Source organism: Platalea leucorodia (assembly GCF_965183815.1).
Source record: "Platalea leucorodia genome assembly, chromosome: 15".
In the NCBI taxonomy this organism is placed as follows: domain Eukaryota; kingdom Metazoa; phylum Chordata; class Aves; order Pelecaniformes; family Threskiornithidae; genus Platalea; species Platalea leucorodia.
The window spans coordinates 2,261,075-2,278,072 of NC_138837.1; the positions used below are offsets into that span (position 1 = coordinate 2,261,075).

The following is a 16,998-nucleotide window of genomic DNA, read 5'->3' on the forward strand; positions in this document are numbered from 1 at the left end:
GCCTTGGGAGCCTCCGCTTGCAGATGTTCCTTTGCCATGACGTCCTCCTAACGTGTCCCTGCCAAAGCACCAGCCCTTTAAAACTCCCTGGTTTAAAATTCTAACACCTCCCTATAACCGGTTTTATTATCGCCTGGAAGTGCCTCCCAACCCCCTCTTGAGGAATTTGGATCATGACATACTGGGTTGATCAGGGATAAAAAAAATCAGCTGGTGCAGCCAGAAATGATTTAAACTTCCAGGGCAGAAGGTGGAACATCGCAGGCCTGTTGCTCCCCCCACAAATGCCCAACACCTCCATCCATCCTCGTCCCCACCTAGGGAATGGCAGCAGAGTAGGGAGGGGGCTGTGCCTACCTGGCTATATCTACCTGGAGATACGTCCTCACCCCTGCCTGCCCCGTCCCTCATGTGCTGCCTGGCCCCACGTGTCGGGGCAGCGCCCTGGACCAGGACTCCCCGCCCTGGTTCTGCTCTTGTCTCCCGTGGCTCTGCGTGACGGGCAGAGGAGCAGCCGGCAGTGCCCGGGGGGGGTCACGGTGGAGAACCCTTCAAGAAGGGTCCGGCCGGGAGCAGCGCAGCCCCCACGGCCTTGTGGCACGAAGCCACTGTGCCGGGTGGCAGTCCTGCGGGGACGGAGCAGGAGCCCAGGAGCGGTCCCCTCCTCGGGCTCAGCACAGGGAGAAACTGCAGCCAGCTGCCCTCTTACAGACTGGGACTATTTCACGCCTACAAAACACCTGGCCAGCAACATTTATGTGTGGATAGATTTTATGTGATAGAAATACGTATCGTTGGATGTAAGCGCTGAGATGCAGCACAGCACAGGGCTGTGGGGGGGTGATGGCTGGAGGGCAGCGTAGCTCAAACCTTCACGGGAGACGGGCTCAGAGACGCCCCTGCCGAGGCGATTCCTAAGGAGGAGGGTTGCTCCGGTTATTTCTTCTGATGCAGTCGGCAATGACACAGCACAGCCCCGCTCCGGCTGCCTGGCCCAGCCGTGCCCCAGCAGGGACACCAGCCTTCCAGCAGCACGCCAGGGACTTCTCCTCGACCCCAGCTCCTGCCGCCTCCCCAGCGTCCTGCCCTCTTGCAGGGCCTGGTGCTGGTGAGACAAAGCTTGGAAACTGGCTGGAGGAAATGAGAGGAGTTTCAAAAATCATGTATTATTTTCAATGTCTGTTCTCCTGGAGGTGAACCGGGATCTGATGGGGATCAAGGCCAGTGACTGTGGCTGCCAGCTACCAGGTCGTTATGTCAGTGAGGGCTGACATCTGCGTGCGTTTCTGGAGCAGGACAGAAGCAGGCTCCGTGTGCCTTGGGGATGCCATTTGCTGAGCTGTTAATGCAGGGAAGTGTAATGATCGTAGGATGGAAGAGACTTCATCACTGTGTTTGCACAGAGGTAGCATCTTGCCCCGAGCAGCCCCGCTCAGGCGGCCGGCGGTGCGTGCCGGGGTCCCAGCAGTCTGAGCTGATGCTTCTCCCCTGGTCTCCTCCTGCAGAGACATTGCTTTGGTTCCTTCTTCTTGGTGCCTCGGCTACGCCTGTGTGCTGGGCAGGCTGGGGTGGGCGGCCCGGAGCGGCGGCAGGAGAAGCGGATCAGGGCAGGTTCTTACTGCAAGCTCAGCCACCGCTGGGCCAGCATGAACGCCTACGGCGTGTCCTCCCCATCCCTCTGCACGCTGCCACCCGCCTCCTCCACCTCCCTTGGGGAGCTCGGCAGCTTAACGGGGTGCAGCAGAGGAGGAAGGACTGCGAGGGCTCCCCAGGCTCTGCGCTCCGCTGTCCTGAGCGGGGAAGCCTTGCAGAAGAGGGGCTGCTGGTGGCCTGGTGCTGGAAAGCCGTGGGGGCGGAGGTGACAAAGCACAGGGGAGTCCAGAGCGTCCCAGGGAGGTGGGCATCCCCTGGGGAACCCCAAAGCTGGCTTAGTGCAAGGTATTGGCTAGCAAGAGAATTGGGTCTGTTGACAACAGTGGCAGCAGCCACACTCCTGAGGCACTCGAGCTTTTCACAGAGCTGGTACCAGCCTCTCCTCAAGGGCTGGTGTGGAGGATGCCCAGGGTGGGACCATCTTCTGTCCTGCTCCAGCTCCTGCTCAGCACAGGGGTGGGCAGGGCCCTGCCGCTCCCTGTGGGAAGGAACGGGACATTCAGCGCCAGGCCGGGAGCTCGGCTCAGCTGGTGCCTGGGCAAGGACGGTCTCTACCTGGGCAGGCTGTCCTGCTGCTAGAGCTCAGTAGATGGTCCACCACCCCTAGGGCTGCCATTTTCCACAGCATCTGGCACATGAAACGCCACGTACGGGCACTTCTTCACGTTGAGGCACACGAGTTTCTCAAGTGATGCTGTCTTAACTATCTCAAAGCCAACTGCTCCGCCAAATGTACTGGGTTTCCAGTACTCTGGGGAGCAGATGGGGTTTCCAAGAAGCCCCTTCAGTGAAAACGGAGCTCCTATCTCCACCATGCTTTCTCCAAAAATACCATTGGGTTGGGGTTTCTCAAGCAGCAAGCCCAGATAAAACTCCAGAGCATCAATGTCTCCATACAGCTCTTCCAGCTCTGCCGCCTTCTCTTCCTCTCCTGCATCAAGTGAACATCAGAGTGCTTTAGCAAGGGGATCACCCCCAGCAAGGACTGGCCTTGCTGTGGGTGACGGGAACGTGGCAGCTCCTGCAATCCAGGTAGCAGCGAGCCCGGCTCCCAGGCCAGGCACTGCCCTCTGGACCGCTCATCCAGCCTCGCGGGAGGAAGGACCTCTGCAACCAAGGCACCAGCCCTGTCCACCCCGGTGCGAGGGTCATGACCAGGCAAGGCTTGGATGGGCAGGAGCGGCTGCTCTGCTGGGCAAGCCCAGCGGCGGGGGGGCAGCTCGTGGTCTCGTACCCCGCTGTGAGCGCAGAGCGTCTGCGCTGCCCCAGCAGAGCCCCGGGAGCTCCCGTGGCAGCACTGCAGCCCTACCTGTTAGCTCCTGAAAGGACTTGTAGGGCTTCATGCCAAACCTCTTCCGATACTCATTAAACGGCTGTAGCCGCAGCTGCCGGGATTCATTGATGACCCCAACGGCCACTTTCAAGACGTTAGCATTGATGGTTTGTCCCCCACCGATCTGGAGGGCGAGAACAGAAGGAGGAGCATGCATGAGGCACAAGACAGCACCAGCATCTGCTCCAGGGGAGCTGCGGCACAGCCCCACCGCCCCGCGCTAAAGCATCCATGTCCTGGGCATGGTGTCGGGGACACCAGCACGTCAGTGCCGCAGCAAGAGGGGGAATCACTGGACACTGTGAAAGAAAAGCCGTAGAGCAGCTTGGGTTAAAGCCAGTCCTTTTCCCAGGGTGGGTCAGGGAATGGTGCAGGAGAAGCCCCGGATGGACGGTGACCCACCGGCCTGGGAGGAGGGGAGAAATTACAGGGGTTTGGGGTCACAGGGAGAACCCAAACACCCAATGAGTAGCAGGTCTGCACCTCAGCCTTGCTGCTTTGCACAAGGAAAGATGGTCAGAAATGTAGATGTAATCACTTGGAAGAAAACATCCATGCGATGGCAGCAAAGAACAGTGCCAGACAAGCTGCTCCCATGCCCAGGCTGCTCCACAGCCCAGCCCGGGCCAGGAGATCCCGGCTTACCGCAGACTCCTGGCGTCACCGGGATGTTTACTACAGAGTCCTGAGAACAAGCAAACGCGGCTGCCAAGGCCCAGCCTTGTACGGTGCTTGTGGGGAGGACTCATGACATGCGTGCCGGGTGCTGCCCTGGGTAGGAGACTCTGTATGTGGCAGCGACCCACTGCTGAACAGCGAAGTTCGATACTGGTGTGCTACAGCTGTGTTCCTGGCTCTGCAGGGACCGGCGATGCCTTGGACCGGAGCTTTGTGCAGTGGAAGAAGAGGAGCTCAAAACCCCGTTGCCGCCCTGCGAGCCCCAGAGCTGGGCTCCACCACCCCAATCTGCCTTCACGGTACCATGAGCATCCCTCCCGGGGTCCCACAGCCCTGGCACTGGCAGGGAGAGGAGAGCAGGACCTTACCCTTCCTGCAATCTGCTTGGAAAAGGACTCCACCAGCGCCTCCACGCCGTAGTCCATCAGCATGGAGGTGTTGTAGAGGAACTGCTCGTAGCTGTACTCTTCCCCCTGGATGACGAAGGAGTCGGGCATCAGCCCGTGCCAGTGATAGAGCTGGTTGAACTCCACTGCGATGCGATTCCGGTACTGGAACTGCGTCCCAAACAGCAGCTCGGGGTCGAACTTGAGGCTGAGGAAGTAGCCGCTGAGGTGCTGAACGTAGTCTTCAATGACGATCTTAATGGTCTCCCCTGGGCAGGAGGTGAGAGAAGCAGCCGTCAGCTGGCAGCAGCAGGAGCTAGCGGCTCTGTGCCCCGAGATGTCACCCACGTGCTACGGCAGCACGTCCCAGCACCCATCCTCCACCTGGGACCTTTCTGACTACAGGCTTGTTGAGTTGGGTGGGAATTTTTCAGTGAATTATTTTATCACCAGCAAAGGTCAGTCTGCCAAAAGCGAAAGGGTTCCTGAGGAAGCTGACTGTGATAGGCTTCTTAGAGGGAATGTCGTGACACAGGTCTCTTCCGGATTTTGGTCAAAAATTACATTTCCTGAGATTATAGTAAATTTATAATAGAACATTAAAATGAAGTAATTCAGAACTATGACAAAATTATTACAAATTAAATGTTCTGATGGACCAAAGCCGATTTTTTCTATACGGACCAAAGCCAATGATCCTCAGAAGGCTACCAACTCCTCCAGCCTCTAAAGCCAGACTGGCCATCACCCTCAAACAGAGACCGACCAATGCCCAAGTCCTTGGGGCTTGCCCGGGGAGGTGGGACACGGGGCTTGGAGGTGCCCACGGCCTGCGGCACCGCCAGTCCTCACCGATGAGGATGAGACGAGCCGTCTGGAAGAGCTGCTCGTCGCTCCAGGTGGGATGCTCCCGTTTCAGTATGTCGCAGACGCGATTGTGCTCGCGCAGCCAGAGCGTGGCGTACACGCAGAGCCCCGGCAGCAGCCCAAACACCTCCTGCCCCATCGCCAGCTGCTTCTCCTTGGGGATGTCAGGCGGGTAGACCATGTGGACTGGAGCATCGGTGACCATGGGGGGGTACACCTCTCCATCCACCACCTTGGGGAGACAAGAATGGGATGGAAAAAAGGAAGGAGGGGAGAAAACCACCCCAGTGAAAGCCTGTCCAGCTGGCATCTGCCTCCCTACGGGCACCACGGCTGCTCTCCTGCAAGCACTGAGCAAGACAGAAACATGCCCCTCATACAGCCCCAGCTGCTGCCGTCAGAATAGCTCGACCCCAAAGCTCATTCCGCTGAGATGGCACCTCTGGCCAGCAGCCACCGAGGGGGCCCTGGCAGTCCTCTGCACAGGGCACCAGGGCTGGGGTCTCCTACAGGGCTGGGGTCTCCTGATGCTCCTGGGAGTCTGGCCTGGCAGCTGCCAGAGGGATGTGGGCTTCAAACAACCCTGGAGCACAGGACTCTGACATGTTTCTGTTGTGCCAGGCGGTACCTGGAATTTCAGCTTCCCATCTCTGAAGAGTCGCAGCTGGTGCTGCCGCTGCAGGTTGTCCCCATACAAGTGCCCGAGGTCCACCTGCCAAGAGAGCACGGTGTCAAGGCTGCTCAGAAAGGCCGTGCATGCCCCGGCCCCCTCCTCGCTCCCCGCATGCCCCTGTGCCCCCCACTCCGGTGCCCCTCACCCCATGCCCCAGCGCCTTGGTGAAGCCTCGTCCCATCTTCCCGGACGTCTTGAAGAACTGGTGGGTGAAATGCTGGGCGAAGAAGGCAAACATCAGGTTGGTGCCTCGGGGATCGGCTTCAAACTTCTGCCGCAGCAGGAACCTCTCCGCCAGGAGCTGGGGGTCGGGGAGCTGCTGCTTCCCTGCAAAGGACGGAGGTTGAAGGCGGGTGCCCCATGCCGACCCAGCCGGGTACCAGTGCTGGCCGTAGGGCTGTCAGCGAGCACTGCTGTGCCTGCTGCAGCACCAGGCACTGACTCGTCTGCACAGACACCTTACACCCCTCTCACACAGGCTGTGACATGCCCCGGCAGCTCAACCTGAGCTGCTGTTTTGGATGCCATCAACCTCCTCCTGCCCGCGGGGCCAGCTTGGGCAGGATAGCGGTACCATTGCCAGCAGTGCCTTGCAGACATGTCCATGGCAGCTAAAGCTTGGGCACGGGTGGGTGGGAAACACTGATGCTGCACCGGGTACGGACCTGGGGTGCTGCTCCAGTGACACAGCCCCACGCCTGGCACCACGCGGTGCCGGTCCCCCCAGGCCAGCCGCGTACCTTTGGTCCCCATGGGTGTCGGGCAGTTGTCCGGCACGGGCGGGAGGACGCGGGTGTAATAGCTGACGTTGGCGTACGCCTCCCAGCTGATGTAGCCGTAGTCAGAGTTGAAGGTGGGGGGGCTGGGGATGAGATTGGCGCGAACTGAAAGGAGAGATGGGGTTCACCACTGTGGGGCACAGGGCACGGGGCAGCACCTCATGGGCTCTGCCCCCGGCCCCTGCCTGCCCACTCGGTGCTGCCAGACGCCCTCCCCTGCCGCCCTGAAAACCAGAAAGGTGCAGGCAGCAGAGGCATGTGGGCATCCCAGGCTTTGCTCTGAGCCTTTTCAATTCCCCACAGAAAAGGAGGGCTCATGCTAATGCACTAAGTGGATTCTTGGATCATAAATGAGATGACAGCCACACAGAAACGGTAAAATCAACAGCCGGAGCCTTGTGGACATGTCGCTATGGCTCCAAGGGCTGGAACCTAAGTATTTATTCAAAGTGATGAATGTGGGGACATGAGTAACAAGGGCCAACTCTCTGTTACCACAGGCTGTTTTCCATGTGGCTGCTTAAGAGCCCTGTGGCCCTGTGAGCGCAGTGTGCCAAGAGCCACTTGTGTTTTCCAGCTGGCTGGCAGCCCAGCCTGCCGATCCCCTGCGCCCTGCTGCTGCCCGGCCGGGCAGCCTCCTGCGGGCAGGGTGACGGCGTGACAGGGTGATGGAGTGATGGGGTGACAGCCTCCCTGGGTTTCCCAGTGACATGACTCAAACCTGGTGCCCACCGTGCCCGTGGGAGCTGCTCAGCATCACTGCAGCCGTGCCGCCCCCACCTACACCTCTGCTGATGCCCAGGGGGTCCCCAAGTCCTGCTGCACCCTGAGACCCGCTCCAACCCCTCACCTGTGAGCACGAGCCTCATAAGCGTGTCCCTGATGAAGGTGCTGTTGATAATGTCCCAAAACCACTTGAAGTGGGTCAGGATGAAGTGGTAGAAGGCAGGACTGGGCTTCAGCAGGGCATGGAGGCGCGTCCAGAGCTCAGCTGGGGGAGACAGACCAGGCAAATCTCTTGTCCCGCTAACGAAGCCTGCTAACGGCCCCAGCCCACCCGTGCCGCCACTGCCGGTGAGAGCGCATGCTGCAGGCGCAGCGTGCCACGCCGGGACCCACGGGTGCCAGAGGTCCTCTGGGCGAGAGACTTACGGGAGGTGCAGTTGGTCCCGAAGTATCCCGTCCGCGTGCAGTCACATTCGTATCCTCCCAGGCCGACCCTCACACACACTCCTTGGTGCTGGCAGGGGAAATAGCAACAGGGATTCACTGTGGGGGGAGAGAGAGAGACATCACCGTCCAGCCACAGCGTCACCGCGTCCGGTGGCTCCCTGCTCCTCACGGGGTGACGCTGCCCCGGACACAGCCGAGCCGGGTCCGGCGCAGGGGGATGCACCCCGGGGGGTTCCCCCTGAGACGAGGCGCTTTGATGCCAATTGCCTCGGTGAGCCCAGCCCTCAAGCCTGGTGTCAACGACGTGCTGCAGGGAGACGGCAGACAGGTGCTGCAGGAGCCGAGCGCTGCCCTGGCCATTGCAATATCAGGCCTGCGGTAGATATTACTGCTCAGCTTTTCGTTTACCTCCCTGGTGAGGCGTTTTGGGCAGGATCATCACTTCGGCACTGTCCCTCTTGTGGAAGTTAGCCTTGTCTGAAACACCCGGGATTGCCAAAGGAACCATCTGCACCCTGTGGCCACGCGCCGACGGGTGCTGCAAGCCCTGGCCCCAGCTCGGGCTGTTGCTGTCGGGGCCGTGCCCTGCCCAGTGCCCCGTGCCACCACGGGGCCATGTCACGGTGATCTCCTGCACAGCCAGGGCTGTAGCCTCATGCACTTGGGGCTGCTGTGCCCCCAGAGCCCCAGCATGGGATAAAGCACTGCAAACACAGCACCGGTGTTAATAATAATGGCAATTGTCAGGGCTGATGTTTGCTTTGGCAAGCGGCTCCTCTGACCTTGCCAACAGAGGCCAACAGCTGGGCTCGCTCCCCTGGGCCCTGCCCAGCCCCTTCCTCTGGTGCCTTCGTGCCCCAGCCTGCAGGCGCGAGATAAGGGCCCCTTCCCGCCCGTCCCACAGCGGCGGGATCCCATGGCAGAGAAGGAGACAGGAGCAGCACTGCCACCAACTTGCGCTGGTCCTCACAGACCCGGGACGGAGCCTTTGCGCCAGGAGAATAAAAGTGCCAAGAGACAAGGCCTCCTGGAGCACACCTGGCTGAGGGTTTCCGTGGGCATCAGCAGGACGGTGGTCACCAGCCCCACCGGCACGCACAGCGCTTGGGGACAGGGATGCCACCAACACACAGTGCTCAGCTCTGGTGCCACCGGCTGCGGGGACAGGGACAGGCGGCGCACCCTGAGCACCAGAAGGGACCGAGAGCCGTTCCCAGTGTGCCCAGTGTCATGGCTGATGAAGGAAGGTCTCCCAGGTCCATCGGCTGCTCCGCATGGTCTGTGAGCTCATCAGGCCCTCGCCAGACCTGGTTCAGATTCTTCTGGAATCTGGGAACAGGTTCCAATGCTGGGGTGGAGGGACAGGCATGCAGAATAGAAACCACATTTTTTCCATAGGAAATTGCAGCTAAAAATTAACATCTTTGAAAAATAAAGCTAATTTTGTAAAGTTGCTCAGTCTCCCAGCTGGCCACACGCTCGGGGCAGGGCAGGGGCTGCCCGAGACCCCAGGGCTTGGCTGCAGCTCCGCCCCAGCTGCACTCAGCCCTGTGACCCCAAATCCCTCACGTCACGGGGGCTGGCCTGCAAAGACGCGTTCAGCTCCCAGCCCTTCCGTCAGACTCCCTTTCATCTTAGATCTTTTCATGTATCCAGATGCTATTACAGACCCAGACGGGAGGCAGCAGGCAGGTTCTTATTTATCTCAGACAAATTAAGGTCAGACCACCCGTTCGTTATTTTGCAAGATGGGAACTTTTGCAAAGGGGGCTGTGTTGCAGCGCAGCTGGAGCATCCTCCGGGCTATTACTGCACGGTAGCTTAGCACTCAACTCTGCTGCAAATCTTGCAAGCACGTAAGAGAGCAGCCCCGTGCCGTGCCTGGTGCAACCCAGGGGGATGCAGGGCTGCCCATGGGCGCCAGAGCCACGGGGCCGGGAGGATGCTCCATGCCACGGGTTCTGGCACGGCAGGTCGCGTCCTGCCCCGTCTCTCCAGCTGACGTGGGGAGTCAGGAGAAGTTCACTTTGCCAGGGCTCTCCCCGGTGCGGGGCTCAATGGCATGTCGTGACTGAGCACTCCTCCAAGGAGGGTTTGGCAGCACACCGGGCTTGGCCAAGCTGCCTCCTCCTGCAGTTCACAGCCGTGTCAGTGCCGCGGGGTCCCGGAGGTGTGGTGGGAGCGGCATGTTCCAGCCAAAAGGGTGGGAGGGGGATGGAGCGTGTCCTGGCCCGCGACAGCAACTCCTCGTGTCCTTTTGGAGCCTCCCTCCCGGGGCAGCTCCGTGCCGCTCCCCACCCTGGCCAGGAATCCTGCGCCGGCCCTGCCGGGACGGCTCCAGGTGTGGAGAAAGCTGCTGCCAGCCTCCGCGCTGGAGCACGGCCCACTCCGTGACGGCAGAGCTGGTGAACACACTCCATCACTGCTGAAAAATCCCAGATTTCGGGGACAACATCCGCTCTGCGTACCGCAGCCAAAGAAACCTGGGGTGAACCACGGCCGGGCTGGAGCCGGGCTTGCTCGATGGGACACGGCTCCGCAGCCACAGACTTTGAAGACAATGAAAAGCTCATGCACTTGTTTTTCTGATTCAGGGAGGTTTCCTCGGGCCCACAAGCTGTTCACAGCACACGCAGTACAGCCAGATTGTCATCTGCAACCACTTCTGGCGGCACCGTGAGCAAGAGCAGCATGCCAAGGCTGCAGCTGCATGCCATGTGGAGCTCAGCAATCCTCCTCCCTGCACCTGAGCTGGGCTGCCGGCCCCAAGGCCGGGCTGCGGGCAGGCGGCCGCGCTGGGTGGAGGGGGCGATGCAGCCCCGGGGCTCTCGGTGTGGCAGCAGGCTCCCCTGCGCAGCCCGGGTTGAAGCTCCGTGAGCCCCATTGCGGAGGGGCTGTGCTGGGCGGAGGCGGTTGACCACGGGCTATGGAAACAGGCACAAATCAGAAGCGGCTCTGCCAGAGGTGCCCCCCTGCCCTCGCTCAGCGGGGTCCGTGCCCGACCTGCCCCGCGGTTGGAGCTGGGGCAGACGGTGATGTCCGGCTGCTGCCGCGCCTCCCGTTTGCCAGCGGGTGAAATGGCGTGAGCTGTGGAATGGCTGTGGAGAGGATGGTCAGGTTTATTTTCCCAGAACACTTGTGCAAAACTACACCCCTGAAGGCAAGCCAACATCCAAGGGCACTATCTGCCAGAGGAAACAGAGAAACACCACGGGACTGGCTTGGCTCTGCTCACAGCCAGAGGAAAAGTCTACAGAGAGCAAACATCACAGCTCGGAGCCAAGGTGCAGCCAGCAAGGAGTCAAGTAGAAGTGCTCTAAGCAGCAAACACCAAGTGAGCAGGAGATCCCAGCTCAGCCCAACATCCTGTTATTTGGTCTCTGAGAGCTGATCCGAGGGCTAGATTAGGGCTGTGGTCCTCCCAGCACTGTGCTGGGGAGGAGCAGGAGCCCGGCCGCTCTGCTGACAGCACCTTGGGGCACGGCGCAGTTCCCCTAATTCCTCAATCAGATATCTCCCTCCCTAATTAAGGCTTGGAAGAGAGCCATCCTTTCATGTATATCCCAGGTATCTTTTTTTTTCCCCCCACGTAGCGAAATTTGCTTTGATCCTGGCGCACAGCAGTCAGCTCCAGGGGCTGGTCACGGCTGCACCATCCCAGCGCGCGTCTGTCCCAGCTGCTTCAGGCACGTGGGTCCCCCGTGGGTCCCCAGGCCCTGTCCCGTGCCCAACAGGACACATGGATGCTGCTCCCAGCTGTCTTCAACCCCCAGGAGGAGCATTTCGGGGAGATGAGACCCATGCCGGGAGATGGCCAAGCCAGAGGAGGAACCACACAGAGGCTGTCCCTTGCCTGTCCCCGCCACCTGTGGTCCAGCCCAGCGGGTGACAGCCAGGTTCATCCCATGGGGTCCCTCCTTTCATGCAGACATGCCCGATGGGCCCTGCAGCGGGGTGCGTGCCGCCTCCCCAGCATCAGCCCTCCTCCAGCGCTCGCTCCTGCTGCTCCTGCTCTGCCCCTGCAGCCTGAGAAGCCTGGAGGGCTGCAGGGTGGCTGGGCCATGCTGGGGGCACCCAGCCCCACTGTCCCCAGTGGGTGAACCTGCCACCTCCCGCCAGGTCACACCCCCACTCCCGGAGTCCCCTGCAGAGCAGCCATGGCCGCTCTCTGCATGGCCATGTCCATGGGGCCTCAAAGTGCTGGAACCCCAGGTCACCTTCCCCTTTCGGACATGTACGCTGCCAAAACAGGGAAGTCCCCACCGCAGGGTCACTGTTTTTGCATGGGACCAGCTGCTCCAGCACCGCGAAGTCCCTCCTCTCCCGGCAGGCTGGCTGCGGGGAGGCGTCGCTTCTCCCACAGTCCCGCTTCCCTTGCAATGGGGGGGGGGCCTGCTCAGCCCCGCGCGCCCAGCCTGTGCACGGTTTGGGGGCTCTCGGGTTTGGGCACGTCACTTCCCACAGTGGCGGGTAAGCCCGGGCAGGCTGCTGGAGACGGGGTCACCATCAGCACCATTTGCAAGGCAGGCGGCTGGAGCCCTGCTGATGGATGCAGCCCACGTGCCTGGGCTGCTTTTGCTCAGAACATTACTTTATCGAGGAACTGTAAAACCTGAAAAGTGCCCTGACCTTCACGCTGGGACGGCGTTTTTCTGCAGGGAGGAAGGTCATTTCACGGAAGAGGGACTGGAGCCAATGCCCCATTAAGGCCCTGGAGGAAACTGCACTGTAGGGGCCGGGGATGGAGCTGATGGGATTCAAGACACGGTTCTGCTTTGCAACACGCTCCGCGGATGCCTGCTGTAAGCAGCATTACTCCTCAACATCCCCAGGCGCACAGGCATCCCGAGCCCACCGTGGCTGCGCCAGCGTGCAGTGAACTGCTGCGGCACGTGGGCACGGGAACGAAACGATGGCTCAGGCCACCGGAGCCGTCCCTGCTGCTCCCAGCCCCCCATCCTCACCCCCAAACTGCAGTTTCACCTGGTTTGTGTTCGGGGAGAGCGGGGAAGGGCCCCGGCTGCCAGCATTCATGGCTATGGCTGGGAGGCTACAGGGAGCAGATGGGTGCTGCCCCTCAGCCCAGTGGTGGGGCCACCCTGGGGCGGCCACGGCCCCGTCCTGCCGCAGGGCCTCGCGGGACGGCGGCGGCCTTGGCGGGAGCCCAGCCCTGTTGCGTGGCCACGGCCACGCTCAGGCCAGCGACGGCTCCTCCAGCCCCTGTGTGTGGTCCCTGCGCGGTCGCAGCGGGAGGTAGAGGGGAAGTTATTTGTCATGGGTGATTTTGCTCGCCGGTCAGGCGTGACGGGCCAAACCCTGCAGCTCCGGGGGCTGCGGGGACTCTGCCCCAGGCGGTGGCCTCGGGGCTCCGGGCCGGCGGTGCCGTGGCTCCTGCCGGCCACCCGGCTGCCCCTGCCCGCCCTGCCCGCCCTGCCCGCCGCTCCGGGGCTTCTGCTCCCGGCCCCACGGCCGGGGCCGGGCAGCGGCGGGGCGAGGACCAGCCCGGGGCGATGGGCTCCATCCCGCCCCCGGCCCGCAGCCCTGGGCAGGGGCTTGGGGCAAACGCCCCGGCCGCTCCCGGAGCCCGTTCCCGAGCGCCGGGGGCAGCGACCACCCCGCGTCCCCTGCGCCTCCGGGGGTCCGCACCGGACCCTCCGGGACCAGGTCCCCCCGCATCTCCCGGTACCGGATCCCCCGGGGCTGGGTCCCCCTTTACTCCCCGGCCCCCCCGGTGCGGGATGTCACCGCTCCCCCCGGTACCGGCTCCCCGGGGTCTCCCTCCCTCCCTCCCTCCCTCCCTCCCTCCCGGTGCCGGCCCCCGCCCCGCGTACCGGAGCCGTCGGTCGCGGCGCTCCCGGCGGCGCAGAGCAGCACGGCGTGGGCGAGCAGCAGCCGCAGCCCCGCGGCCGGCGGGGCCCGGGCCCGGCACCCACCGCCCATGGCGAGAGGCAGCTCCGCCGCGTCCCGCCGCCGCTCCCGGCCCCGCCGCCCCCACTCCCGCCCCCGCCGCGCCTCCTCCCGCCCCCGACGGGACGGGGCCGCCTCCGACAGCCCGGCCCTCGGTGGGGGGCTGCCCCCGCCCGCGCACCCCTCCCGGGGTCCCCGTGGCCAGCCCTGGGTCCCCGGCCGTGCCCGGAGCCCTGTGTCCTCCGGGAGCCCCCTGCCCATGCCCAGGCCCCCCCGTGTCCCTCCCAGTCCCCACCGCCCCGAGCATCTCCATACCCATCTTCTGGTCCTCACGTCCCCCAGCATCCCCATGCCCTGGTCCCCATGTCCCCCTGGTCCTCACATCGCCGAGCATCCCCATCCCCATGCCCATGCCCTGGTCCCCATGTCCCCCAGCATCCCTATGCCCACACCCTGGTCCCTAGGTCCCTCAGGACCCCCATGCCCATCCCCTGACCCACAAGCCCCCTGCCTGGGTCCCCGTGCCCTGGGGCACCCTGTTACAGCTCGGGCAGCAGCCCCATCCCCACAGCGCGGCCGTGGGCTGTGGGCCCGGCCCAGATCCCTCTGACCCACTGCGGGAGGCTGCCCCAGCAGCGCTGCCCGGCTGGCGCCAGGAGCCGGGCTGCCCACAGCTGCCAACAGCCAGAAAAGCTGAGTTTATCAGTGAAACCATCTCTGGGTGTTTCCTGCCTGGGCACTTTGCCCCCCCAGCGCCAACCTGCTGAGAGCGGGGACAGGATCAGGCCAGCCCAGCCCAGGCAGGCACCAGCCACCCCACAGGGGAGCGCATCCAGCTGGGAGCGGCTCTGCGTGCGGCTGGAGTGGGCGAGAGCTCGATGGGCTGCAGACCTTGCTGGGCCAGCCTCAGGGGATGTCCCTGAGCCTGGTGGCACCCAGAGCCCAGGGACTGTGGCTGCTCGCCCTCTCCCGTGCTGCTCTGCGGCGACAGCAGAGACCCCAGCGCAGGCCTGGGTGTGTTTCAAGATTATCTTGGGTTTTGCTGTCACGTCCTTGCAGAGCAGCAGGAAGCCCGGCAGGGCCGGGTGGTGCGCGGTTCCTGCGTTGTTCCTGTGCTTGGCGTGGAAAGCGGCTGTGCAGTGGGGATGGGGCAGGAGCAGGGCGGTGGGAGCAGGGCTGTGGGAGTGGGGCTCTGGGAGTGGGGCTTTGCAGCGGCCTTCGCAGGTGTCCAAAAATTAACAAGACACTTGGATCCAGCTTCAGCGGGCAAATGTATCAGCCATGACACAAACATGAGCTCAGCAGACTCTCAGTTTGCTCTGGTAGGGTGGGGACACCGGCTGTCTCCCAGTGATGAATACACACTGGAAATCAGGGGCAGGTTTTGCTGTATGCATGCAGTTGGTGCGGTCAGCGTGTGCCGGGGCCAGGGCTGCTCCTGCCTGCTGCGAGCCTGCCCGCGGGCAGCGCCATCCTGCTGGGCACTGCACGCCCAGCCGCTCGCCCCATCCTCTGGCCTCTGAGCCAAAAAGCGGCCGAGCCGCCTGGATGGGCATCAAATATAAAGCCATGGCAGGTCGGCGGTTCAGTGCACAGGGATGGATTTCAGCAGGGCATTGGGATGGTTTCAGCAGGGCATTGGGATGGTTTCAGCAGGAGCATGGGGGAATGGTGTCAAACAATCGCCCAGGAGCTGCCCTGTCCCCCCACCCCGTGTCTGTGCGCTCCCGGGCTGCAGGAGCAGGGCAGCACCAGGATCCCCCTGCCGCTGCTGCCACCGGCCCCACAGTTTTGCAGCCCCACAGAGCGCGGCGCGGTTTACCCTGTGGATGTCCATCTTTCCCCTCCATCCCCGCCGGCGGCACCGCCAGCCCTGGCTCTAGCCTTTCCCCCTCCCGCCCCGCACCCGACGCTGGGTGCTGCTGACCACAGCATGTGGGACCTGGCAGAGCCCGACTCCCCCCGCGTCAGCCCGGCAGTCCTTGGGGACGTCCCAGCTTCGGGAGCTCTTCTGCACACTTGCAGCTCTGCTCCCTTTCCTCTCGTCAGGTTTTAATAATCATTCGCTTGCACAATATGGGAAACGGTTGCAACAGCCCCAAGGCTGGCTGTCTCGCCAGGGCTGCCGAGGAGCTGCCATGGAGGGGCTGTCCCCAAGCTGCTGGGTGAGGGAGGGGGCTGCTGCCGGCAGCTGCAGGGCGGGGGGTGGCCTGGCTGTCCTGTGCACCCCCACCGCTCCTGGCACCTCGCCCGGTACCCAGACCCCTCGCTCCAGGCACTCGGTGTCACACCAGGCTGCTCAGCACAAACCCGTCGGCTACCGACCTCCCCGCCGCCAGCCCTGGCTGCCAACAAACCTCCCTGCTTCCCCTCCGTGATCACTGTCTGTCTGAGCTGCAACCTAGGATGTCTGTCCTCATGTCCCAGGACTGGAGCCAGCCCAGGTCCCCAGATGAGTCCCTGTCCCCGGCCAGGGCCAGGGTGAGTGGTGCTGCCTGGACATCGCAGTGGGACCGTGGCCTTGCAGCCTCCCTTGGCGTGAGCACGCGGCCGGGGCCACCCAGGGCACGGAGGGCAAGTCCACGGGTTTGCCATGGGCTTGGCAGCGTGGGTGCTGGATCTGGTCAGCAAACACCCCGACATCGCTCTGTAGCAGCAAGGGGAAGCGCCAGCGCAGTGCTGCTGAGCCCCACGTGTACGTCACCGCCATGGCCCTGGGAGAAGGCAGGAGGAAACCAGACAAGTAAAAAGGTTTCCTTCGGCCTGATGAGCCCCCTCGGAGGGGTGAGGGAGGCTCTCGTGGGGCAGCGGCACCAGCAGCTGCAGCCTCTGCGGCACACGCAGGGCGGGAGGAAGGGGCCGTTGGGCTGCCGCCAGTGCTGGGGAGCACCGAGCCGAGCCTGCCGGGTGCCGGCACCGCTCACGCCGCAGCAGCTGGCCCCAGCCGGCAGCATAGGTGCTGCAAGGTCCCACGCCAAGCACCGCACAGGCGGTCAACGGGCCAAGGTCCAGCTGCATCTGGTGGCTCACTGGAGACTTCCCTCCTCCTCCCTGCCGTGTGGAGGGGGCTCTGCCCTTGGTGGTCCTGGCACAGGAGCCGGCAGGGCTGGGGGAGGCGAGCGGCACGAGGGGTCTCCCCCAGCCTCTTGACCCCAGACCGCAGCCTTGCATGCGGCCCCACTGTCGTCAGTCACTGAGCTGGAGAGGGAGCGTGCAAGTTCCCAAAGTGCACAAACAGCCCAGAGTCTGCAGTGGGAAAATAAACTCTCACAAGTGGCTTTGGGAAGAGCAAGGGCCTCCCCGGGGCCGGGCAGACATGGGGCTGAGGGGGTGTGAGGATGGGTGGCAGCTGCTCCTCCGAGCGCAGGGCAGCAGCGGGGACAGGCCTTGCCGTGGCTCCTGGGAGCGCTCCTGGCCGACCAGCTGCCAGCGGGACAGGGCAGCAGGACGGACGGCTGTGTGGCAGAGGCAGCCTGGGGTGGCTGGGCTCTGGCTGGAGGGTTTCAGCTCTGAGCACATAAAACCTCCTCAGAGGTGGCCAGAGCAGTT

The 16,998-nt window shown here is 63.1% G+C and overlaps 1 protein-coding gene across 1 annotated transcript; it reads right to left on the minus strand.

The window, feature by feature from the left end:
- Nucleotides 1-793: 793 nt before the first annotated feature.
- PTGS1 (prostaglandin-endoperoxide synthase 1) lies at nt 794-13,482 on the minus strand (the record flags this gene model as incomplete). Its single annotated transcript, XM_082327208.1, has 11 exons — nt 794-2,131; nt 2,209-2,584; nt 2,963-3,110; nt 4,033-4,319; nt 4,903-5,149; nt 5,546-5,629; nt 5,736-5,917; nt 6,331-6,474; nt 7,220-7,360; nt 7,522-7,638; nt 13,374-13,482. The coding sequence occupies 10 exons, from the start codon at nt 13,480-13,482 to the stop codon at nt 2,229-2,231; spliced, it is 1,815 nt and encodes a 604-aa protein (XP_082183334.1). The 3' UTR covers nt 794-2,131; nt 2,209-2,228.
- Nucleotides 13,483-16,998: the final 3,516 nt, after the last annotated feature.